The sequence below is a fragment of the Podarcis tiliguerta genome, assembly GCF_965153285.1.
Source record: "Podarcis tiliguerta genome assembly, chromosome: 5".
NCBI lineage: Eukaryota > Metazoa > Chordata > Lepidosauria > Squamata > Lacertidae > Podarcis > Podarcis tiliguerta.
In genome coordinates this window covers 78355034-78382143 of record NC_139538.1, presented here as the reverse complement: position 1 = coordinate 78382143, position 27110 = coordinate 78355034, and the positions used below count along the sequence as shown (strand labels likewise).

Sequence of the window (27110 nt, the reverse complement as noted above, 5' to 3'; positions counted from 1 at the left end):
CATTGGGTGCCTTGTCTACAAACAGAACTACTGGCACTGGCAAGAAAATGCTTTCTATCTGATACTTTGGAGGCCCTAGACAGCAACTAGTTTTCTTAAGAGGGTCAGGGCACAGGCTAATGAGTTACCAGTTTTCCCATAAAGTGGCTGCAATAAGCCCATCCCTTCATCTGCCGTTCTGATGAGGCAGTTGTCTTCTGGAATGCTGAAGGAACACTGTTGCTGTGGTGATGCCAGGAACAGGAGTGGCAGACCAACAGAAGTAAAGACAGTTGTGGGAAGAAACCAGGCAGTGAAAGGAGGTTGAGTGGCAGCGTGGGACTAAGAGCCTAACCCGGTGACAATGCTATGCTGGCAAGTCTCACAAACTACATTGGCTGCTCTCTCCATGTTCATTTTTAACCTCTGGATTGGCAAGTTAGAGAGGCTAGGTTCGCCTCAAGGACAGCTAAGCAACAGTTCTTACTGTCAGAAAATTGTAGATTTTTTAGTTCTGTATACATTTTTGCTCAATTGCTTGGTGGAATGATTTAGATGGCTATGCACTAAAAGGCAGTGCTAAAAGGCAGTGAAGTACAGTAAAATTCTAGGTATACAGTGGTACCTCGGGTTACATACGCTTCAGGTTACATACGCTTCAGGTTACAGACTCCGCTAACCCAGAAATAGTGCTTCAGGTTAAGAACTTTGCTTCAGGATGAGAACAGAAATCGTGCTCTGGCGGCGCGGCAGCAGCAGGAGGCCCCATTAGCTAAAGTGGTGCTTCAGGTTAAGAACAGTTTCAGGTTAAGTACGGACCTCCGGAACGAATTAAATACTTAACCCGAGGTACCACTGTATAAGGATCAGGGAGCAATAGGAAGCTCTGGGAAGTGTGTTGGTCTTGAATCTCTGAGCGGGCTGACTTTTCACAACCCTGTATCAGAACAGTGGCTCATCTAGCTCCGAATATTTATTAATCCTGGCTAGCAGTGGGTCCCCAAATTGTGCCCCCTCCCCTGTCTGATATCCTTTAACTGCCAGTGCCACAGAATTGGCCAAGGACCCAATTGGCCAAGGACCCAAGGATGTGCTCTTGGTGAAAATCAATCAGTATTTTAGTGCAAAATTTTTCTCTCTTTTTGCAGTTTTGCCCAATATGCAGATTTTTGCAAAGCAATTTCCCCTAATATAGTGCATCCCCCCCCTGTTATTTTCACTAATACATGTATCTTATGCACACTTTTCTGGCGTACATGTGTTTTTATACATGTTACTTGTGTGTGTGCAGTGATTTGAGATCAGTAAAGCTGGAAAGACTTGAGAGGGGACCTCTTTTTCCTCATTCCCTGCTTTTAGTTTACACTTCTTCCTGCCAAAAAAACCCCATAACTGGTATTGTCAAAACTTCTACAAAAGTAGATACACAATCTTAGTTTGAAATCTTACTGAATTCTGAATATTCATGGCATCTCTACGAGCTGGTGATCTGTAGTGTCCAGCAGTGGCAGAAGGCAAATTTTGCTGTGTCCAAGAAATTTATAATGAAGTTGGCATAGTAGAGTGTTCCCTCATTATGGATGGATGGATGCTGCAGAATGTCATCTTCCCATATAGCTGCTGTAAACCTCCCAAGAGTTTAAAAACACCTTGTGAATAAAGCTGACTGGTAACCAGCTCATGTCTCAAAACTGTAACTAGACTGCCATTTCTATGGACAACTTGTTGAGGCTTCTGTGATTATTATTATTATTATTCACATAATTTCTATTTTATGTTCTCAACCACAATGCTATCAGTGTTACAGATTTATATGATGCCTGTCTATTCCTAATGTTATTGTTTTTGTTATTGCTTCAAAATAAATTGGGGGAGGGGGGATGAAATGAAGCAAAAAATGATATAACATTTGTATTTGTATAATCGCTTCAGAGAAAAGATTTGGATCAGCAGCGAACATTGGGGTCCCAAATTTCAGGGGTGCACTGTGCCACACCATTTTAAATCTTGGTTGTGGTGTCCCTTGCAGCCCCCCGTAAGGGTCAAGGCCCAGTGCAACCAAACTGGTTGTGCTTCCCTAAATCTGCCTCTGTTTGGATGTCTTTGGTATAGAAATGGTAATTTATTTTTAAAAGGGAGTTAAATTTTTCTGGCACAGGATAAATGAACAAATGAGCCGGCTGCCTCTGAACTTCTTGCATTAATGACTGTGTTTGATGCAATGAATAGATATACATATTTAAGGAAGTGAGACAATTTGGATGTATGCCACATTGTCTTATGTGGCCAACATTTATTTTGTGACCTGTAATATCGTAAATTGAGAGGCTGCCTGCTGTTTTAGATCTTGGGAGTTTTGAGTAACCAAAGCAATGTTTTCTTTCCTGTTAGGAGCTGTATAAAACCACTCAACCTTTTGATCCTGAAGGCATTTTGGGTACAATCAACTCCATTCTGATGGCTTTCTTTGGACTTCAGGTAATTTGGTGTGTTAAAAGTGCTGTGGTCAATGCACTGTACACACAAGGTTCTTTTGGATTCACATGACCAGATTTTCCTCATCTCACACAGTAGCAGCCATGGGCAGTTGGGTCGTGAGAAGGTGCACTCTACACTGTAGAATGGATTCCTCCCTTAGCTTTGTTGGTGTGTGTGATGGGCAAGGGACAGTAATAGGACCAGTTTGCAGAGCTATTTGAAGCCACCAGCTGGTTATGGAATAATGGAGGAAGGGCAGGTACATGGAACAACATTGTTCATCAGAGACAAACTGCACATGATGGAGGTGCAGTCAGGTGGATGTGACCCCTCGGTTTTTACCCATAGCCACTGTAAAAAGCAGCAGTCTGTTCCAGATGTTCATGCTGAGAAGAAGGGGCTGCTTATCCCATTACCTGTGGGTGTTTGATCTCATTAAAATTATCCTGTCTTGAACTGTCCGTCCCCCCATTGGATGGATGCTCATCTCTTCCCCGCATGGAGCAAAAGGTAATTCAGATGGGGGAAAGTGCCACCATCCTCCTAGCCCTTCCCATGCATGTACTTCCCACAGCTGCTTTGGGTATTTTAAAAAAAACCTTTGGGAAAAAACATTTACTTGGCTGAGCATCATATGTAGCTTGACGCTTGAAAAGCATATCCCCCAGTGAAGCAATGATGGTACACTCTGTTCCCGCTATTGCATTCCCTAGGAATGAAATCTGTCTCAATGTTGTGTCAGAACCAGACCACAGAGGCCAAAGGGATTTATCTATTAGTCTGATGTAGGAAAATGGTTCTGAAAGGGGAACCCTGAATTGTCATCCTCAGGCACATCAGTAGAACTTTATGTGGGGGACAGATATGAAATAATAATAATGGTAGTAGTAGTAATAGTAATACCCTACCCATCTAGCTGGGTTGCTCTCGGTGGCTTCCAACACATATAAAAACGTCAAACATTAAAAACTTTCTGATACAGATACCTTCAGATGTGTTCAGATGTGTTCTGAAAGTTTTGTAGTTCTTTATCTCCTTGACTTCTGATAGGATGGCAACATTTTTCCTCTACAGCAGTGGTGTTTTTTAATGGACCCTAAATATGTTTCTTTGTTTTTCTGTCCCATCTTTCCTCAAACAAAGAGAGAGCAGCTCCCATTGAATTTCCTAGTAGACCCCCATCTGTATACTACTAGCCAGATTCAGACTTGCGGTGTTGAACTTCAACAATGGAATACCGCATGGTATTCCTTGGGTCCAGAAATGTTGATGTTGAAAGAAAGATCTGTAGGCAGGAATCTGCAATTATTTAGTATCCTACTTTTGAGTCTTTCCTGTGTAATCCTTGTGGATTTTTTCACTGCAGGGCAACATTTTCCATATGGCAAAAACAACCAAGAGTCCTGCAGCACTGTAAAGACCGACAAATTGATGGTGGCATAAGCTTTCCTGGACCAGAGTCCATTTCATCAGATGCCACTATCAATTTGTTCATCTCTAAGGTGCTGCACGACTCTTGGTTGCTTTTGTTGCGATGGACTAACACAACTAGTCCCTCTAGAAATATTTTATATGTAGAGTTCTCTGTGTAAGAGACCAAGTTGCATCAGAAACAGCTTGTGTGGACCTTTTCACTTTGTGACCCTCCTGTCCCTTAATATTGCCTGTGAAGTGACTTTATGAGAAAAAAGAGGCCCAGCCATTTTGTGTATAAGCCCACAATGGATCAATAACAGAGAGGTGTTTTTTTGTTTTGTTTTTAAAAAAGGAGAGCAAGAAATCTTGTTTCCTTTTTAGCATTTTTTAAAAAGATATTAATTTGTTTAACAGATGCTGCACATCATGAGAACATGAAGTAAACCGGGTAAAAAGCACGGCCTCTTTTGTATGAGATGTTTAAGAAAATTGGGTGTTTCGTAAATACATGGAAAAGCTGCTTTTTAAAGGCGTCTTTTATGGCTCCCTTGGTCAGAGGATAGTTACCCGTAGAATTTTGAAACCCAAAGCTCATTACAACTTTATGGGACTCTTGTTTCCTAATTTTATGAGCACAGTTAATTCTCAGGCTTGTATGAGGTGTCAGGTCTGTCAGCTGGGAGAGGCAGAGGGAGGATTACCAAACAAGTCTGAGAGGCTCGTTCCCCCACAATGTTCCTCACTGGCTCTCAGGACCCTTTCAGCAGAGTCCTCCTTCAGGACAGCTGCTGCCTGACATCATGGTGCAGGCTAGAATTCCCTGCAGATGTTTGCTGTGTAATTTGCTGAGAGTGGTTTTTGAAACCAGCCGGGTATTGAGACTTCGGTCTTAACCAATTATTGCTGTTAAAGGAAGAGCTTTTCAAAGCTGATCAGCTTCCATGAGTCAAGTGAGGGAAAGGTACATATGAGATCTGCAGGAATGAAAAATAGTGACATACACAATGTGGGACCATTTGTCTGTTTTTGGCTCTTCATAATTTCTACTCGGACTGGCAGTGGCTCTTCAGAGTTTGAAGCAGAGTCATTCTGTGGAGTCATTTTGAGCCTGCCAAGCTGATTCTGCTATGCTTTTGTACAATAGGTTGTGTGCCTGTAGCTCACAGATCATTGTTATGGTGCTGATCAGCTATTCAGGGTTGTAAGTCACTGTGGCTTGACCAGGGCAAGATAAAATGACTAACAAATTTAATAAATAATAATAAAATAATAATTCAGGGAAGGAGCGGGCAGAGTGACAGTAACCAAGCCTCCACTTCCAAACAGCTAATTGGATCTCTCCCCAATTTTCTGATTAGAGTTGATTCAGGAAAGAAACCTTCCATGTAACTGGTTGCGTGCTTCTCCTTATCTGCCTACTTCTGTACAACACACGCCCTATAAATGTCTCTAGGTCTGCATGACTGATACAGTGCAAATGCTTATTTAGTGCTTCTGAGGAATATTTTTTATCTAATAATGGTGAGATTTTTCCCATTTGGTGGTTGTACTGATTTCTCCTTCTTTCTGAAGGTAATTAGGCCCTTTTTATTCTGCCTGCACTCAGTTCTCTGACTGTTATGGCTGAACTGTTAAGAATGTGCTCTTGATATTTGCAAATCTTGTAGTGCAGCAAATTTCTGCAATCCCTATTCAGTGATAAAGATGGTGAGATGTGTTGAAAACTCTCTAATGGATAGCACTCACTCAGCCAATGCTTGTGGGGTGGCTCAGTGGGACATTTCCCTTATTTAGCCATTTAAGTTATCTGGGCAGTATTCCATAGTAACGCTTATATTTTTTGTGCTTTGGCTGGGCCTCTATAAAGCATTGTAAAGTGTTAATGGTGAAAACATGTGCATTAAACATCCCAGTTTAGGTGTTTTATTTTTGTTCTCCTACACGTCATGCCTTCCTTCTAATGTTTTAGCTCCTGCTGGAATCAGTAAGGTAAAATAAGCTTTACTTTGACTGCTTAAATCCTCTTATTCCTAAAGAAACAGCTGCACAGTTGGTGATCCTGTCCTGACCTACTGTGGCAGCATACCTCACTGTTAATGACAGAGACCACCTCCTGGTGATAATCATTACTAGTGCAGCACAGTTATTTGCTCTCTATTCCAGCAGAAGACTGTGGGCAGGCACAGATGTAACATTAGGGCTCTCTTAACAGCTTCCCTGCTGCATTAGAGGGGCGAGATGTGTGCTTTGTATGTTGGTGTTAGTATTCCGTTCCACTAGCCCCCACCCCAACAGTATTCATGTATTGGCAATGCTGTTCTATGGTATCTCCATTGCTACTTGCAGGGTCACCTGCCTCAGTCTCACCTGCCTCAGATGTAATGGAGATATAGAGTTGGGTACCATCTCCATTACGGGATGCGGGTGGCGCTGTGGGTTAAACTACAGAGTCTAGGACTTGCTGATCAGAAGGTTCAAATCCCTGCGATGGGGTGAGCTCCCGTTGCTCGGTCTCTGCTCCTGCCAACCTAGCAGTTCGAAAGCACATCAAACTGCAAGTAGATAAATAGGTACCACTCAGGTGGGAAGGTAAACAGCGTTTCCGTGCGCTGCTCTGGTTCGCCAGAAGTGGCTTAGTCATGCTGGCCACATGAGCCGGAAGCTGGATGCCGGCTCCCTTGGCCAATAAAGCAAGGTGAGCACCATAACCCCAGAGTTGGTCACGACTGGACCTAATGGTCAGGGGTCCCTTTACCTTTACCTTTTACTGCCATCTCCATTACATCTGAGGCAGGTGAGGCTGTGCAAGCTCTGGGCTGGAGTCTGGGTGCCATGGTGGGCTGTATGAGGGTGAGTGAATTGAGCTTGAATCCTGGAAAGATGGAGGCCCTGTGGTGGTGGTTCCTATGTCTGGGAAATAAGCCAATTGCACTCCCTCTGAAGGAGCAGGTCTGTTGCTTGGGGATGCTCCTTGATCCATCTTTGACAACCAGGGGCCCAAGCGACCTGTATGAATAGGAGTAAAGGTAAAGGTAAAGGTACCTCTGACCATTAGGTCCAGTCACGGATGACTCTGGGGTTGCGTGCTCATCTAGCTCTATAGGCCGAGGGAGCCAGCGTTTGTCCACAGACAGCTTCTGGGTCATATGGCCAGAATGACTAAGCCACTTCTGGCGAACCAGAGCAGCGCACGGAAATGCCGTTTACCTTACTGCCGGAGCGGTACCTATTTATCTATTTGCGCTTTTATGTGCATTCGAACTGCTAGGTGAGCAGGAGCTGGGACTGAACAACAGGAGCTCACCCCATCATGGGGATTTGAACCGTGACCTTCCGATCAGCAAGCCCTAGGCTATGTGGTTTACACCACAGCGCCACCCATGTGCACCTTCTTTAAAAACCTCACTGGCTGATAGGGAAGTATTTACGGCTTCAGCAGCATTGTGATCATGCAAGTCAACTTTCAGTTCACAACAGCACACTAGTATTAATTTGATACCTTGTTGTTTCCAGAGAGATGAAATCTCATTTTTTAAGCTAAATCTGCAGCCTTCAAATCCATTTCTTTTCCAGAGAAGCTGTCCTGATGTCAGTAGGAAATATTCTGGAATAATGAATTGAAGTTGGATGAATTTGTTCCTCTAGGAAATATTTTTTTAAAAATGTATACCCCCATCAGCTGCAGTCAAGTGGCATTTGTTCTGCCAATATTATTTAGATGGTGGTATAATTTTTTGACAACTAAGCAGGCAGAAACTTTCACTCACACTCCCCAAGCATAAAAATTGGGATTGTTATTAATGCATATGGAAAATTAGTTTTGGAAAGGAGAATTTTCCCACACTTCTGAATAGCTGTTGAGTGAAAACTGCTGATTAACAGAACACAGCCTCATTGCCACTTCAGCTTTGCCAATTGCCATGACTGTAATATTGTCTTCCCACCAACAGTAAAATAAAATTCCCATCAGCTACAGCCAGGGCAATGTTTGGTCCCATATGCTGTGCTCTTCAATAAGCAGAAATCTGCCTTCATAAAAACAGTAAGGCAGTCCAAATCCAGGCCTGGACTTATTTAACATGCACTCTGTACAAAATAGTCAATCTAATCAGTTTTGCCTCTGATACCCAAACTAGTTGAATGATGATTTTCAGTTCTACAAATCCTACTGCAAGTCATAAATTGTGGGTAAGGTTTTTACTAGTGAGAAACACACTGGGCTGGACAGTGGCGGAGTAAGCTGCATGGGCACCCAGAGTGGCAGCCATGCAGTGCACCCGGGGGAGGGGCGATCCATCGCACAGGGGGTGGGGCAACCCTCCACTGCAGCGGCGTTTGTGCGATCCTCCGCTTGCAGTGGGATCCTCCACTCGCAGATGCAGCGGTGGCGGGATCCTCCACTCGTGGCGGCGGGATCCTCCGCTCATGGTGGCGGCAGGATCCTCCACTTGCAGCTGCAGCAGTGGTGGTGGTGATAGGATCTTCCGCATGCGGTTGTGGCAGTGCGATGGCGGCAGCTAGCACTGCCATGCCCCGGGGTAGCAGGCGAGCCTCCCGCAGGGTGCCTTTTTGTCACCCCCCTCAGAGTTGGCACCCGGGGCAGTCCGCCCCATCGCCCCCTTCCTACACCAGTGGTGCTGGATATAGAGGTGCTCATGTGCAACTCTACTTGTACAGTGGGATTTTCCAGACTCCTGACTTCCCTACATACCCTTTCAAAACCCCAAAAAGCTGCTCCTGAGAGTTGATGCACCTTCTGGGGGAAGCTGTAGAGGGATGGGGGATTCAGCAGAGCTATCTTGCACAAGCAGAAATTTCTTTGGATCCAGTCATTTGTGGATCCAAGTCATGGGTTATCCAAGACATCTCAGAGCTAGCTATAAGGAATGTTAGCTAAACTGAGCCTTCATTTTTCACCTCAGTTTACTAATACATACCAGGTGCTGGGGACAAGCCACAGGTGATAGTCATCGCCTTTATGCCTTGCTTGCAAACTTCCAGGGGCTTCTGGCTGCTTTCAGAGTGACCAGGAAGTCCCAATCTGCTGTGAGGTATGTTCCTCTTGACTTTGATCAGAATGTTGGATTGGAATATAAGATGTGTGGAACGTGAGGATTAATAAATGGATAGAGAAGGGTGATGGGAGAAGGAAGCGCAAATGAAGGAATGGATAGAATGTGGAGTTTAATGAAGGGGTTGGAGGTTTGGTTTGGTTTGGTTTGGGGCTCATCCACAGTTGGCCTCATCTCAGCCCACCACTGATATGTGTCCCCTGACAGATTACTGCAGAGGCAATGTGGTCTTTGACATTAAAAAGTTTACCAACCCCCAGACTGGATGGACATTGGTCTCATCCACCAAAAAAAGTTCCTCTTTTCTTAAGTGACTCTATATCCAGAGGTAAAATGAGGGTAATGTGAAGCAGTGTGTGGTTCAGATCTTAACTGTTTTGAAAAAAATATAATATTCCTCAGCAGTGGGTTTACTTCACGATACATGATTTAATGTTTATAACATTTTGTTATAATTGGAAATCAGAAAAGTAATAACTACAGGACCCACCCTTAAAGCATAAGGGAGAATTTTATTGTGAGTGGACTGAAACGACTATGAGGCAATAGGTTTTCAGGTTTGTTTCTTTAAAAAACAGTATTTATGTTTATTTCATGTGTTATAATCTTTAAAACACATGCATAGTAAACAAAGATTATTATTATTTTTGGTTTTATTTTTATTTTTTAATTTTTAAAATGTTTATTGAAAGGCAGTGCCTGACAACATCAGTCCTTTTTTCTTTTCTTTTGCAGAACAATAAAACAAATACATTTCCTAAATTGAGATAAAGCCTTGATGAATTGGGAAGTGGAGATGATAAGCTATGCTTCTTGTGGTCTCTTTCATTGTATTCATTCGAAGTTCTCATTGGCAGGAAATTACATCAACCACTAACTCCTTTTACAGAAGGACTATATCTGATAAAACAGGAGGAAGGGGGAAAAAAATCTGGCAGGCACCTTTGAAAGTAACTTTACTCCTCTTTCAAATGCCTTTCAAATGCACTCTGACGGAAAGATAGGCATGTAATTTTATGAAAGAACATTCAGACAGCTGTGAGCCTGAATGCTCACGTGCTTGTCCTCAGAAAATCAGAGGACTTAGTCATGTCCTAAGAATATTCTATGCAATGAGGAAGGAATATTGGTAAAGCCAATAGCCTTCCTTGGAAATTGCTTTAGAATCCATTGCCTTTATGAACATAATTACCACGTGTTCTTGTTCTTACTCAAATTTCTGGTAGGCAAGTTATTGAGTGACCTGACCTGTTCCAATGGGGTGCAGCCCATGAGGTATGCCAGGGAAGGGGACCAACCTGGAATGAAAAGGTGCCCAGTAGTAGCACATGGTAGCAATGAATAGCTGGTATTCGTAAACAAGGTAACAGGTTGCAAAGAAGTAAGTGATCACAGCACTCAGGATCAACAGGACCAGGGACAGAGCCAAGATAGTGGCAACATTGCTCCTATAAGGGGCTAAGTTCACCTGAGCTGTTATATCCTGGCGCAGGCTTCATGACGGCCCAGGCCTTGCCTCTTAACTGGGAATGGAAAGGAACTCATAGAGCTTATGCTCTGGCAAAGAGCATTACATGCATTTATTTGTTTTTATTTTCTTCTAACTCGGCACACTTGCACATGTAGAGCAAAGCAAAAGTTAACCTTGTGCACATTCTTCATAACGTTTACGGTATTTAAGTACAGCATTCATCAGTTGCACTTTTGGCCCCTTGGGAAACGTCAGATGCATCTTTTGGCAGTTCAGGTGGTTGTTTACAGGGATCTCAAGGAGTTCTGAATCAGAAAGCAGTGTTGCCTACCTGAGTAGATCTTCATGAGTCTTCCCCTACCTGGGGATTCACATGACAGAATGCTCCTCCACAAATAATTTTCGTGTAGGCAGAAAATTAGGATGCCAGCGAGAAGGCTAGGCTTCAGTTCTATACCCTGACATCCTAGTTTTCTGCCTACAGGAAATTAATTGTGTGTGTGTGTGTGTGTGTGTGTGTGAGAGAGAGAGAGAGAGAGAGCCCAGTGGCTGTTTGAAGCGGGCACGGGTTTCCCCGCACAGTGAGAACTAAGCCATTTTCTGTATGGCTCCCAAGGATCAATTTCTGCTTCAGGGGCAATTAAGGAAAGTCATTGCCAAATTAGTAGGTTTATATGCCGAGGGAGGGGTGTCTGGCGGCCCCCCAAATATGGATAGTGTCAGACTGCAATTCAGGATTCAAAAAATGCAGACAGAGGAATGTGTTGTCCCAAGATAGAATATTTGGGAGCAGTACTTGGACAGTGAAGGTATTCTTCCTCTGCCTACCAGTTTGCTTGGACCACTTTACTTCCACCATGAGAATACTAATTTTAAAAATTAATGTTTGAAAAAATGTGAGGAACATGATGTAGAGCTTGGTTGGAAGGAATTATTTCCCATTCCATGTTGGTTGGGCTTATTTATGTATTTAATTGGATAAATGACATGAAATATTAATTCTGCATTTATGTGTTCAAAGCATTCTGCTTTTTCCATCAGAAATTGTGTTTTCTGCTCCCCCGTTTTTAACCTCTCGGATGTTTACACTGAGTTATGTCTCAGTTGAATACTTATGACCCATATTTTACATTTGTTTCTAATTTTCCTCCATCTGGATTTATCCTAACAATGACAGGTATAAAAATCCACGATGCAATATAAGCTATTTACTTAATAATAACAAACCATGCAAATTCAATTGGGATTTCTTGAGGTTCTCCACTTGTATTTTAAGGTGTCCTAGGAGATTATTGTGTTGGTCTTAAAAAAAAATAATTAAGGCATTTTATGAGTTTGGACAACAATTTATATATAACAGGCATGTCCAACAGGTCGATCATGATCCACCGGTCAATCGGGGTGGTGTCTTAGGTCGATTAGCTTTGTGTTCCAACTTTGGGCAATCCCCCCCCCAATAGATCACAGCTGGTCTTTTTATACTGTGAGTAGATCACAGCCTCTTGGGAGTTGGACGTGCCTGATACATAACGATTGTGTAATGCTACTCAGAAGAGCTAGAATCAGAATTGTTGAATTCCAGCATTGTGAGTTCTGAATAACTTTAGACTGCAGAGGAGGACTTATGTGACTGAATGCATGCAATGGAGAAGCTAGCCTTTCACCACGGTGTGCTTATTTTCTATGTACAGGATTTTTTTTGTATGAAGGATCACAAAATCAAGTGAGCCCAATCACCTGCAGTCTGCAGTGGTGCCACTCAGACACAGGTTTGTCAATTTCGGTTCTTTTAGTTTCTTATTTTCCCAATCTTTAATTCAGCTCTCCCAATTTGCAGCAATTCGCTTTTTAAAAAAGCAACTCGTGAAATTTTGTCTGGATTTCTCCTAATGAATTTTTATGTGCACTTTTGACCAAAGTACATATTTCTGCAAGCAGTTTTCCAAATATTAATACATTTTAATGTTTTCACTACTATCTTCCTTTTCAATGCACACTTTCCACTAATATATGCATTTTTGTACGCATTGGTTGGGTGGAGAACTGTATCACAGAATTTGGATGTGGATTTTTAATAAAGGTTGTGTTTTGGTTTTCATATTGTTGCAGAAAGTGCAAATTTGATAGATTTGACTTTAAATGCATATTGAATTTCTTGTATAGCCTTACCCTGAATATCAACCTTTGTAGTTTTGTGGTGCGTACCTAGCAGCCCAGTTAGAAAAACTGCCATATTATTACAGTATTCTCCTTTATCCCGCTCAACAAAATTATGGGCAAGAATTGGGCAGCATTCTCCAAACCAGGGCACCACAAAGTTGGAAGCCATCCTTGCCAGTACTTATTGCCCTGTAGGTTTTCTTCTGTAATGGCTATCCATTTATTAGACTGAGAAGCAGAAGTGATGACATGTCACTAGGGTGACTCAAGCAGAAGAAAGAAATATTGGAACTCTTACAAAGGCATCTGTTCTCATGAGTTTGATTTCAGATTTGACAGAGAGATGAATTCTGACAAAGCCACAAATGGGAATGATTACTTAGAAATGGAAGTTAGATACTGAATCTCAAAGGGTTACTTTCCCATAAATCTGTGCTCTCTTGCTGAAGTTTTTAGTGGTAAAGGGTGACAAGAAGTGAATATGCTTAGGACTTAGCAAACTTAATTCAGGAGTCAGACACATTTTATGATACATTCCCACATGGCTTTAGTTACTTTTCTTTCGTTCAGGCAAGAATGCATCGATGTTCTCATTTTCACCCGTATTTGCAGATGCCACTTTGGGTTTAAGAATATGTTAGTATGCATTGGAAACATTATTTATTTAGAAAAATGTGTCATATGTTTACAATGCTAAACAAGTGTAGCCGTGACAGACAATCAATTACAATACAAAGTAGAAAACAAGGAAATCATATTTATTTAGAAAGATAGAAGAGAAGGAGCCAGAAAGGGGCAAAATAATAAGAAAGAAAAGAGGAAAAAAGAGGGAGAGGGAAAATTGTGTGTGTGTGTGTGTGTGTGTGCATTCTCTTCATCATGTTTGGTTTGGAGTGGGATGTAATTGGAAATAATGTTTATATAGCGGAACCTCGTTTTTTGAGCATCTCAGAAGCTGAATGATTCGGAATCCAAATGCCAAAAACCCGGAAGTGAATGCTTCCATTTTTGAACACGCCTCGGAAGTTGAACGGCTTCCAAGGGGCGTTTCTTTATTTTCTCCATTGAAATTGCTGACCGCCCATTGCGTCTTGGTTTGATGAACGTTTTAGAAGTCGAACGGTCTTCCAGAACGGATTACGTTTGACAACTGAGATTCCACTGTAATATTAATCCCAATAATCATGTTAGGGCTGTAGCCAACAAAATAACCTGCTTATAGAATGGAAATTCCCCCCATATCTCTTCACATGCCCCACCCCCATCTGCTCTGGAGATTTCAGGGAACCTCTAGAACAGACGGGCAGCCCAGAGGAAAGGAGAGGTGGGGGGACTTCCATAGCAGAAGCCCTTGACAAAAAGGATGACTTCACTGAATACAACCTTTGATATCTCTCCACAATCAAATCAATTAAAATATACGTCTTGAAATCTTCAGTTCCAATGGTTTATAAATAACCTCTGCTTTTCTATGAACCTATAGTAAAATGATAAATGATAAAATAGTACTATTTTACTAAGATGCATAGTAAAAGTATTTAAAGAGATTGTTAACCTCCTTTGGCTATCCACCAGGGGCTTATGGTTTAAAATAGCTGATTGAGGACTATCATTTTAATTATGCAACATTACACTGTTCCTAGTCATTTCTTGAACCATATTGGTATTGGTGCCCACCCTGTGGAATGCCCTCCCATCAGATGTCAAGGCAATAAGCAACTATCTTACTTTTAAAAGACATCTGAAGGCAGCCCTGTTTAGGGATTTTTTTTAATGTTTAATGCTGCATTGTGTTTTTATTATTTGGTTGGGAGCTGCCCAGAGTGGCTGGGGAAACCCAACCAGATGAGCAGGGTATAAATAAAATAATAAATAATAATAATAATAATAATAATAATAATAATAATAATAATAATAATAATAAAAAATTACTATTATTATTATGTTCTTGTATAGCTTCACTTCAGTCTGACTTGTACAGGAGAACTTCCCAGTGAATGTTAGTTAGTATTGATGAGGGTGTTGTTTGGATTTTCTAATTCAAACATAAAGGCACTATTTAGTAAGCAAAGCCATCAGATCAGCAATGGTTCACCTTCAGCTGCCCAGCTATTTGTGGCCACTGGGCAGCCTATGGGACATTATGGGGCCAGTTCACACATGCATGTTCATCACTTGTGACTTAGTATGGAGTGGACTTTTCAGTCGAACGTGCGACTCCATGGAAAAATATTGTGTTTTGAATTGACTCTGAGTAATATGAAAACTCTACATGTGGTGACTGGAAAAATTGCAATTTAATGGCATAGTCGGTGAGTGACAAACATATATGTAAGAACTGCACCTTAGAACCGCAAGACTGCAATCCCAAGCAAATGTAATATATGTAATTTTCACTGAACTAATAGGACCTCCTGTAGTTTGCAGGCCCCTGTGGATATGTTTAGATAAGTAGATGGGTTGTGCATCCTTCACTTAGTTGTGAATTAGGTCAGGATTGTCTGAAACAAAATGTGTAGAGATGAATTCATTTCTAAACTTTAGGACAAATAAGATGCTGTGGAGAACTGACAGACTCAAACTTTCACTGTACTTTGTTTGGAAGCAGCACACCTCTAGAGCAGTAATTTAAGTCTTAGCATCTCTCTGATGTTGAGCTCTTGCTGCGCGCTTGTTTAAGCTTCCATCTTTTTCCTGTCACTGCAGGTGTTCCTGAGCTCTGTTAATACAGCTTTATGCATTAACAACATAAACAACACAGGCCAAATGCCCTCTGGTTAGAGACTGAGGATCATTTCCCCAATTTATAAGAAAGCGAATAGCAATGATCCACAAAACGATTTGCCAATTAGCTTGTTAGACATCTCCCCAAAGCTACAGTATATGCATGGCATCTCCTTCAAAAATGATCAGACAGGTTACAGAGTTCTACCCAGACACTGAGGTCCAGCACCGAGGGCCTTCTGGTGGTTCCCTCACTATGAGAAGCCAAGTTACAGGGAACCAGGCAGAGGGCCTTCTCAGTAGTGGCGCCCTCCCTGTGGAACGCCCTCCCACCAGATGTCAAAGAGAACAACAACTATCAGACTTTTAGAAGACATCTGAAGGCAGCCCTGTTTAGGGAAGCTTTTAATGTTTGATGTATTACAGTATTTTAATATTTTTTTGGAAGCCGCCCAGAGTGGCTGGGGAAGCCCAGCCAGATGGGCAGGGTATTATTATTATTATTATTATTATTTAACAACGTTATTCTGAGGAGGATACAGAATCATTGATCAATGTTTTACAACCTTATGTTATGATCTCTTGGGGGTGGGGAGAGAAATGCAAAGAATGCGTGCACAAAACATCATCCACAGTATGGGAAAAATCATGGCTGGCACATGCACAGACCATGCATCAATGCCTTACACACAGTAAAGTGTAGGAGCAAGTATTGTGCTTATGTGTGCACAGGCTTACACGTGCAGCATTAATGTGCATGCCCAAATGATGGGTAGAATTCAACATTGCACTATTATGAATGTTCCACCTGTGCAAGCATACCAGCTTGCCAGACAGAATAACCTTCCTTTCCCTTTCTGCAGTTATGGGGGTCTTGACCCCCACCCACTGAGCCAAATTTGTGCAATTTTCCTCCTCCACGTGTACATACTTGGAAAAGGAGGTGGGGTAAAGTTGCCTGGCATGGCCAATTCCTAAGAACAGGCAATGTCAAATGTTCTGCTCTTTGTTGTCGGGTGTGGATGGAAGTGGAGGAAAGCATGAACTGGATGCTGCCTCAGACTTTGAACTGGCCATTCAGTTGTTATTGTTTCCCAAAACTTCTGGGTCTTTCTTAATTGCTCTGCCCTGCAATTTTGCATGGCAGCCAAGTGCTAAATGGTACTCCCCCTGGGAACAAGTAATCACATTGCTGTGAAGTCCTTTTGGTGTCAGTCCAAGCATCACCTACCAGGTGTTGCCTCAAATTTCTTAGAAGGGCAGGTGGCTAAAATATGTCTCTCAGCACCACTGTATTAAGAAGCCGATTAACAGTGACTCATGGCTGCTCCAGTTTCCTGTTGATGATTTCTTCACAGTCAACAAAACCTCGCCAAATAGCCGAGACTGTGTTTTAAAAAGAAAAGGCTAACCTTTAGAAAGACCTGGAGTTGATACGTTCACTTGGGCTGCTGAAGCTGGGGAGAGCAAAGCACCAATATTTTCTTTAAAGACACTCTCAAAGTTGGTAGAAAAAATCCTTATACTTTTGTATTTTGCAGTGCAGCCTGTTTCACATAGTAATGATACAGATGTAATAAGACATCTTTTCATTGCACTCTCACCATATTGTTGTTGTGGGACAGCCCCAGCCAATCAGTTCTCAGTGTGGTTGTGGCCGCGGGCGATTTAACCAGCACCCTGCTTTAATTCCATGGTGTGTGTGTGAGATAGCTGAATGTGCATCTGAGTTGACATTCTGTCCCTGGCGTTTGGTCTGTGAGAGCCCATTCACATGTGCAAAGATTCTTCCCTTGAAGCAGCCCATAGCATAGAGTTCTGCCATGCTTCAAGGATACGTTCTTTCTTCCACCATCTCCTGTATGCACCACTGTGGCTGCTTCCAAAGCTGCCCTTGTAAAAAGAACAGGAAAGAGAAAGGAAAGATTTGCATGGGGCGGGGAGAACACCCTACAAGTTGAGAATAAACAGAGAATGGGAGAAGAACCTTCTGGCATGAAAGGGAGTCTTTAAACCTCTTTTGTTGACCACCAGCATTACACTTTCCATTTTTAAGTTGCTTGGGAAGACGATAATCAGGCATAGCCCAGGTCTGTAAATCTGCTTTCCAGCTGCTTGGGGGGTGCGGTGGTGCAAGACATCTGGGCATTAGCAATGCTAGCCAAGCCCTGGCTCCGTGGCCCACCTAAACAGAGGGAATTTTTTTCCCGGGCAGCTGGCAGAATCCCTCTTTGCTGGGCTGCCACATGCCCTGGCCTCCACAGGAGACACACAGTCTCTCTCTGCGTTTCCGTTCCTTTTCGGCCACCGTCAAACGAGGGCAATGGCCACTGAATTATTGATCCCACGTTGAAGAGCTGCCCAAACCAGCTTCAGCTCCCCCACTCAGTGCCCCCCCTTCAGAACCCACCGCTCTCAGCCGACTCTCAACTGCTTCCCCCCCACTACATTCAAACTCCCTTTCTAAGCCTCCACCAATCTTCTCCCTCCACCAGAATTCCACTCTCTCTCTCTCTCCCCCCCCCCCTGCTTGACTTTCCCTTAGGAATTCTAATAGCATTGCCTCAATTACCCTATAACACACAATACTTCTCATAGATTTGTGGGGGGACCCCACTAAACCCTAAAAAATAATAGATGGTAGGAATTTGGGATTATTTGCCATTGAACTGAAAATGGAATGGTTCTTTATTCTTCCTCATTTCTTGCTTTCTTCAGTTTCTGTTTCAGCTACGTTTTCCTACTCCGTGTAGCTGCCTATTGCTCTGCCCTTTCTTCTCCTCTTCCCATTGTGTAGGCAAGAAATGCCACAACACTGCTGCCACTGCCGCCACAGATGGCACTTGCAACACCATGTTGGGGGTCAGGCAGTTGGAATACATTAATATCTATACTGTACCAGTTGCGCTGGTTGCAGGTGTATTTCTGGCCCCAGTGATAATGATAAATCACCTGCACCCCCATCAAACCTGCCCAGGTGCCCACCAACAAACACCGTTAGGCTGGTGGGCACATAGAACAGGGCCTCTGTAGAAGTGGCCTGGCAGTGATAGAATGCCATTCTGCTTGAAGTTAGGTAAGCTCCATGCCTCAGCATCCCTCGGCAGGCGTCAGTGAAATAGTGGACCTTTTCTGGATACTGAGGCTGGATCTAGTTATTCTCTCCAGGTTAAAGCAGGAGCCGGACTTGACAGACAGTGGCTTGCTTAAGACTACTTACTGAGTTCGTAGCTAGGGAGAGATTTAAACTTGGAATGATAAGCTGGGCTTGGGCCAAGGCTTTGTTCTGACCCCTTTCTTTTCGAAGAGAGTGTTGGCCTTCCTTTTTGAAGAATATAACCAAAGGTTTCTCGCAGAACTGAATTCTTTACAACCTGAATTTTCTGGAACTATATTTACAACCCCTGACATTTAATTCTGAGTTGGTTCTCCGCAGAGTCCCCCCCCCTGCACTTGAAAAACAGTATTTTTAAAAATGGAAGGGAGCACAAAGAAGTTAGCCTTCGTGGCATGCGTTCAGTTATTAATCACTGTGACAGCCACATTTTCTTTCAGACGGAACGCTACTCGCAAATACCAAGGCATGATATTAGCTTGTGCGAAAGAAGACCAGATATTGAATAAAGGACTCTCTTTTTCTTATTTCTTAAAATATTGGATTGATGGGACCCTGGCAATCAATACTATTCTTTTTCTCATTAAAGGCTCTTGCAAGTATTTTGCTCCAGAGCCTCAAAGAGCACAATTCAGCATGAAGAAATCTGTCAGTTTCTAGTAATGGTACATTAACAAGTTAAGTAAAAATTATGGATGAAATGTTTAAGCCTGATTATGGAGTGCCATTGGTTTTAATGAGTTTTGATAGGAGGTTCAGAGACTCAAAACCACAGAGGCCTCATCTTTTCCTTAGTTTAAGACAATGCAATCTCTGTCCTGCACCTTCTACTGCTCCCATAGCAATTCTGAATGTTGTCTATTCCAAGTGTTGTGAGCGCCTATTAGATAGTGCTTGTGACATCAAAGTCCAATGAGGATATTTCCCTTGTCACGCTGCAACGGCCTCTTTGTACATAGAACTCTGCCCCCTCTCCTCCTTTGCATCTCCCTTAAATCTGTTCTGATTCCTCAACCCTCCGGAGAAGATTTGGGGGTACACAGAGTGCACATGGTGGGGGGGGGGCAGGGAAGAGATGTCACAAGCAGGTGTCAGGAGCAGGTCAGCAATAACTCACACAGGATTAGTGAAGTTAACTCTTTAATCAAAGAAACAGGACAGCTCATAAAGCCAGGCCTAGTGAGTTCAACAATGCTTCCCGGTAGATCTTGCCCCTATGAGGCAGTTGTGAGGACTGAAAGTACCCACCTTTCCTTAAGTTCCCTCCTCCCCCAGGTTCTTCCCAAGCAATCTGAAACTTTGTTGCCTTGCCTGTCTTTTCTCTGCCCTCTTCATACCTCTTCTGGAAGACCAGGAGGGAGGGAAGCTGGTTGCAGCAGGAGGGGGAGACCCGCTGGCTTCTTCAGCAGCCTGGCTCATCTCTGCCTCTTGCCCCTTCCTCCTCTCCAGTCACTGATTCTGGTTTGCTGTCTGTCACAGACTCTTCCTGCTCATTAAGCCCTGTTACCTCTTCAGCTTCCAAAGCCTCTTCTTCCCAGTTTGCTCCCTCTTCTCCCTCTGACCACTCATAGTCATCCTGCCACCCATCCCTTGGCTCTGAACCTTCTTCTCTTGGGGGTTCCCCAGCTGGTACCTCATAGCAGTGCTCTGCATCTAGCCAGTCCATGACAGGAGAGTAGGACAATTCCATTGCTCAAGCATAAATCCTTGTGCTGACAGGATGCACTAGTTGGATACCATCTTAAGAGTCCAAGCTTCTGGCTGGAGAGCAGAAACTGAGTGTGAAGATGAACAAGAGTTCTACCCCAAAATCAACTTAATTCACCTTTAGTTTCTCCTGTAGTTATGGGAATGACTTTCGGGTGCTGTTCAGCATTTTTTGAACTAGTTCAGTGAACTTCATTCACTCCACTCAGCTTCACTCCACTGCTTCTTAGTGATGTGAATTTAAGCACTGCTGCTATCTGGAAAGAGATTGTTTTCATATGTTTATTATTATGAGATTCATAGTTGATTTTTGACCTGGTTTATAATGGTTTTATGTTATGAACTGCTTTGAAAAGCTGCTGGTTTGGCTCTGGAAGATGTTATAAAAATATCTGAATAAATAAATAATATTACACACATTAAAATTGACATCCATACACAAACCAGCTCTAAATGTAGGAACATGCAAGTGTATAAAAAAAGTATCCTCAGTGTGTGTTTTAGTGGCACATTGATGAATTGAAATTTGCAAAATAAGACTCCATACTAAAAGAGGTCCCTATTGTCTCCATTCATTTCTGGAATCTTGCAAGTGTTTTTCCTACCTTTGGAACATGGCGGCATTCTGCATGTCTGGCCTTACAGGGAGGTAAATATTCCATTCATCACTACTTTTGCAGGATCAGGACGTTCATACCATTAATTACTAGAAAGAAACAAGTTTCCTTCACAAATAATGGATATTGATGCCTACATTGGCTTAAGGTATTGTTGGTTCTAATGGTCCCAGTTGGAAACTTTTAGCAGGGCTGGCAAAGATTTCTGCTTATCCTCCTGAATGGCTCCCTACTCAAGATGCGTTATGGAAAAATGCCACAGACTCTTTCTGCCTGAGAATTTGATTTCACTTAAAACAAATAATCTTCCTCTGCAAACAGACTTCTCACCACACAACCTAGCCCTGAATCACAAAATCGCTCATAATCTTAGGTGATGACAGTGCAATTTTGACATATGGATGGAGACACTGCCTGATTCAGGAATAGGATCCTGGGAAGAGGTTATAGTGAGAAGAAGTTCAAGAGTTTTTAGATTCCTGCTGCATTTGCACTTTAGAATAAACATATGTCTGGACAACGAGAGAGCCATAGGGACATTGGAGGAATCTGTGAAAATGGACTATCAAGCAAATTTCCTTCCTCCACCTATTCAACACCTATTGGACTCTAGCCAGGAAAGCTGCTCTTCTTCGTTCTCTACAGTTAACTTTTTAAATGCATGCACACTTTATACATAGATAGATACATAAATTGTTTTGCAATGTGCATTATTTGCATAGTCGTGGGGGGTATACAGCTTCTCCTTTATTTGTTGCTCAAGTGTTGTTTGTTGCCAAAGGCAACCTATGTGCTTCCTAACCATGTCTTAAAATGCCCACCATGGTGTTGTTGTTTGTCCCCCCCCCCCAAAAAAAAGACATTTAAATACTATCTCTTTCAGAGTTTGGAACTCCCTCCCCAGGTCTCATGAGGAAGCGTTTAAAGGTCTAGGCAAGAGACAGCAGCCCAGGGTACACGGGTGCAGTGCAGGCATTATATGAATTGTGAATATTCCTGACTTAGACAGCCTTAAGAAGAGCCCTGCTGGATCAGACTAAAGTTCCATAGTCCACCACACTTGTTTCCTAAACCAGGGAATCAAATGCCCACAGAACACCACAAGCAGGACATAAGTGCAATAGCCTCCACTGTTGCACCCCAGCAGCTGGTATGCTGCCTTGGAACAAGCGTGTAGCCATCATGACTTGTAGCCTGACTAATATGCAGTAGCCATGTTCAGCAGCTCTTCTGAAGAAGTTTGCAGGGAGCAGCGCCTGGCTGAGTTTATGTTTAGTAACGGCTACTGCCAGAGATGTAGGGACGTGGGTGGCGCTGTGGGTATCAGAGCCTAGGACTTGCCAGTCAGGTCAGCAGTTCGAATCCCCATGACAGGGTGAGCTCCCGTTGCTCGGTCCCTGCTCCTGCCAACCTAGAAGTTCGAAAGCGCGTCAAAGTGCAAGTAGATAAATAGGTACCACTCTGGCGGGAAGGTAAACAGCGTTTCCATGCACTGCTCTGGTTCGCCAGAAGTGGCTTAGTCATGCTGGCTACATGACTTGGAAGCTGTACGCCGGCTCCCTCGGCCAATAAAGTGAGATGAGCGCTGCAACCCCAGAGTCGGTCACGACTGGACCTAATGGTCAGGGGTCCCTTTACCTTTACCTTTTACTGCCAGAGACATGCTTTCCTTTTCATCAAGCCCACACCCAGTCAGTTTCTCTCTGTTCCTCATTCCCCCATTCATTCCTCTGTCAGTTCTGCTTCCCATCTCAATCCTGATCCTCCACTTTACCCATCCCAACTGTGCTGGTCCTGAGGCTTAACCGTGCGGCAAGGTCTGAGTCCAGTCCTAGGTCAAGGGTGCGGTATGGAGGCTGTCCATCAAAGCTGAAGCGGGGTCCAAGGCAGGGAGGTCAGGAACTCTGGCAGAAGAGCAGGACAGGGTGCAGGCAGGAACAGGCTACCAACAATGTTGCTCCCACAACCTAGGACTGGGGCTGACTGGCTTTTATCTTCCCCAAGGCATAGGGCGGCCCCGGTCCACAGGTGACTCGCCTCTCCTGGCCTGGAGGTGAGCACTCCTCCTGCAGGAACTTAGTTCCCTCCGACTCTCTGCCCTGAGCCTCTGCAGCTCAGGAGAGGCTGAAGGGTTACCGGACCCAGAGGCAACCTCAGCTTCCCCTGACAGGGCTGAGAGTGGAGCGCCTGCAGGCAATGGGTCCTCCATCACCTCAGGAGCCAGAGCAGACTCAGCTGGTGCCTGCACCTGAGGATCCAGCACAGGTGAGGACCCTTCAGTCTCAATCCCCAGCCCCGGCTCAGCTGGTTCTGGAGGCGGGGACTCCTGTGCAGGCTGGGATTCCTCAGGTTCAGCCTCTGAGTCCGAATCCCAGGCCATCACACCAACTCTGGGCTGAAAGCTGAAGTGGGTCAGCATTAGTGCTGTGCTGAAACTTGCCCTCCCAATTCCTTGTAAGTTTTATTCTGTGTTGTACAGAGTTTTGAGATTTTTTTCTTTAAAATATAAAGCAATATAGAAATGTAAGAATAAGAATAAGAATAACGGGACTTCTGTGTATGGGACAGATCAGTCAGTACAGCATGAGACTCTTAATCTCAGGGTAGTGGGTTCAAGTCCCACGTTGGGCGAAAGGGGGTTGGACTTGTGGTCCCTTCCAACTCTACAATTCCTCTGGTCTATGATTCTTTTCTCTCACTCTCAGGGTGCTTTAGAATTTATTCATAATTCTGGTGGGTGCAAGTTTCAACTTAACTTCCTATTGTGAGGTGGCTGAGGCTGGTCTGTCTGGTTTTCATGTCATTAATGTCTCTCCAGTACGCTGCATCCTGCCCCCCAACTCCCCACACCTTATTGCTTTGAAAAGGCCCCATAGGAAGTGTTAGATCATGATGCCTTTGCATGCCAGCCAGCACAGTGATTATTTATAGAATGAAATGAAGGCGCAATCACAAAACATCTTGACCTACCTCAAAAGGAAGGCAAGCATAAGAAAAATCCTGCTCTCTGTCTTGAGGATTTCATTGCGATTTTCTCTTCCCTCTGATAATTTATGAATGCTGTTTCTTCTCTCAGTAATTGGTGGGGAATGGTTGGGGGGAAATGTGGGAGCATCAGAGAGCCATGTCTGAGGCACAGAAAACTGACGGTCTGATCTAGAAGACTTCCCTGCCTTTGTTCAAGTTACATTCCTCTCTGCCAGCTTCTGCCTGTGGCAAAATGTATGTGTTCAAGCTGCCCTTTGCCACCACTTTAGCGAGTTAGCTTGCCTCTTTGAGTGCAAGGTGAAAAATAAACCATATTAGCTTACTGAAAATAATCACTGCTTCCCTGATTTTTTGTTTGTATTTTCATTATGTTTCTCTGATTTGCAGGCGGGGAAGATTATCCTAATGTACCGTCAGCAACCACTGAGCATTTTAAAGAGATTTCTCATCTGGGCTGTTTTGCTGGTGAGTCGTTGAAGCCTGATGTTTTAAAGATAATAGCATTAGCGGTGCTGCCAGGCCCTCGTTATTTTTAATTACAGTAGTTGCTCACAAACTGCAGATAATCTAACAAGAAGGGAAATGGTCAAGGGCCCCAAAGTATTGCAGCATGCCATCTTGTTATCTCCAACTGCTCTTCAAAACATCTACTTCTGCTATAAGGTATCTAAACTGGAAGTAATCTGGTATAAGCCTTGTTCAGCTCTTCCCTCTTTCTTGGTGAGGTCAGGGGCAGTCCATCCTGTTTTGCCACCCGAGGCAAAATGGGTAGGTGCCTCATACCTCATGCCTCACGCCAAAGCCTTGCTTACCGAGTTCACACAACTTCAACTTCTGGCAAGATCTTGCAAGATGTCTGTTAGATCTCTCCAGAAACCAGAAGCCCCAGGCGCTTCTTCTTGCTTCTCTGGCAGGGGCAGTGTTGTGCGAGCAGACAGGATTTTTTTAAAAAATCCCCTCAAAATTCAAAGTTCAATTCCCATTTCCCCCCACATCATTGGAGATCGAATAGTTACCATTAGCCTATTTATCATCATTCTGCTAGCTGGCTTTAATGGAATCAATATTAATTACTGAATATCAAGCATAGTCCGAAAACAAGACACAGGGCTGTTAATGTCCCTGTAGCTTCCAGAGAGTGAAGAGGGCTTATTGACATGATGGTAGCCATTTCTAGGACCACCCCAGTTCACCTCCTTAGAAAATGATTTCATGATTTCATACATTCAGGATTTCATGAATCAAATCATGATTTCATTATTCCATGATTTAATTCAGGATTTCATGAATTCATGATTTGGTTCATGATTTTTCATGAATTCATGATTTCTTGATTTAATTCAGGATCTCATTATTTAAGTCAGGATTTCATGAATTCAGGATTTCATGATTTCAAGAGGCCTTGATTCAGCAAAGAGCCACATTCAGCTGAGGAACCCTGGAAACAAGTGGGTGGGTTGCCTGGATTCCCACCACCCTATGTAGCTGTGCACATGGAACCCTGTCAGAAAACTGGTTTGTGTTTCCTTTTGGGAATGAGGCACAGTGGAGACTGTGGTGTCTTTATAATATAGGGTTTATTTACATATCCAGGCAACCCCCAATGTGTGTGGGTGTTGTATTCTGGGTCAATGCATGCGATTGCAAAGTGCACGTAAGACTGCTACGCTACATTTTGCCCCTTTTCCGGCCACAGTCGGATTGCCATGATGTGCGCGTGCATGGTCGCATGTCAGTTGGATGCATGTAAATCAGCCACTGCCTATATATACAACCTGAGCCTATGATGGAGGGGTTCAGAGCATTAATGCCTCCAAAGGGTCTTACGTCTCCCATAGTCACAGCCTTGGATTCAAACAGACCTCCAATATTGTGCTCTGACCCTGTCTCCAGCTTGCTGCTTTTTTCCTCACACACACTTTCAGCTCTGAACTCACTATCCATGGGTTGAGCGAGGGGGCCCTACCCATTTGCTGTCTGGCACAGAGCTCCCTCTCCTTTGCTTTCACAGTGCCCCATCACCTTTCTTTTATTCTCTTAATGGCCCATTATTAATGTGATCTCTTAATGTGATCACCTGAACATAGGAAGCTAGCCTGGTTTGATTAGCTTTTAACACTTGCTGGGTTCAGAAATTATGTGTCTTGCACCCAGTTTAACCTACCAAGACTTGATTAAATTCTAACACTCACGGGATCCAGGAATTTAAAGGGGTCTGGAACTCCCAAACTCATAAGAATATTGTCCTTTTCCATATAGTAGTTTCCCTCCTTTTATGAGTTAATGCATTAAGTCACTTTATTGGGGAAAGAAAAACTCTGTTGTCTGAATTCAAAGGCCAGACTGAGGTATTAACCCAGGAAGGGTAGAGAACACACAGTACTCCTCCTGTTCCTTCCCTTTCTATTTTTGTTTTCGCCTGGCTTGGGGCCCATTGCGACATTTTATTTTTAAAAAATTATATCAGTTCTCACCATATTTCATTAAAGCACTTAGCTAGAATGCTGAAAATCTCTCCTTCATGTCCTTTCCCTTCCATTCACCTTCTAACTTATGCACATAATTTTTGAGGCCTGCTTCAGGTCCAAAGGCATGGTTTGCCAAGACGCAGACAGGTTTCTATGTGCTCCTCTCAGGAGCTGTAGGCATGCCAAATGTTTAACATCATTGACCGTGAAACACAGGAAAGCCTCTGCGACAGCCAATACCTCTTGCAACAAGCTAGTGATCCACTTTTGATACTATGTTTTTAACAATGAAGGGTGTTTTAGGAAGTGTGTGTGTGTGTGTGTGTGTGTGTGTGTGTGTGCTTGCTTTCACTTAGATTTTTACCTAATCTAAAAAGTCACAGTAAAGTCATCTGATGATATCCGTCCAAGTATTAGGGGTTAAAATTACTGATAATTCAAGAGCTGCCAATGGGCTACATCTCCCAAACAACCAGCAACTTCCCCAGTCTGTAGGTGTGAGGAATAGCAGATATATCAACTGGGACACTAGTGTAGATTAAGACATTTCATTATTTAGCAAGAAAAACTGACAAAACATTCAGAACAATATACTGTATATTTCATGTCTGTGGGTTTCAAAACTGATTTAGACCCAGCCTCTATGATGCCAAGCTTTAAAACTTCATGACTGGATACTTCTTATTTATGAAGTTATGTAAGCCCTCCTTTCATGAATGCCTCCTGGAGTCTGATGCTCTGAAACTAGCTAGCATCTCCTGTTTTCATGCCTTACTGTGCCTGTTAACTCCCCTACCTCCATCTGGTAACTCAAAATAAAATGTTCCATGTCCTGTCCAAAAACCACAGCTTTGAATCATCCCCTTCGTGCACCAAATTTCCTGCTAGGCTTTGCATTTACTGGACAATTTCTCA

At 43.3% G+C, this 27110-nt stretch overlaps 1 protein-coding gene across 3 annotated transcripts in view; it reads left to right on the top strand.

The window, feature by feature from the left end:
• LOC310677423 (heparan-alpha-glucosaminide N-acetyltransferase-like) overlaps positions 1–27110 on the top strand; it is a 176090-nt gene that overhangs the window by 132116 nt on the left and 16864 nt on the right. For all 3 annotated transcript variants that reach the window (XM_083440432.1, XM_083440431.1, XM_083440433.1), the window contains 2 exons: positions 2371–2457; positions 24115–24192. In XM_083440432.1, the coding sequence (XP_083296558.1) occupies positions 2371–2457; positions 24115–24192 (165 nt within the window). The remainder of the gene's footprint in view (positions 1–2370; positions 2458–24114; positions 24193–27110) is intronic.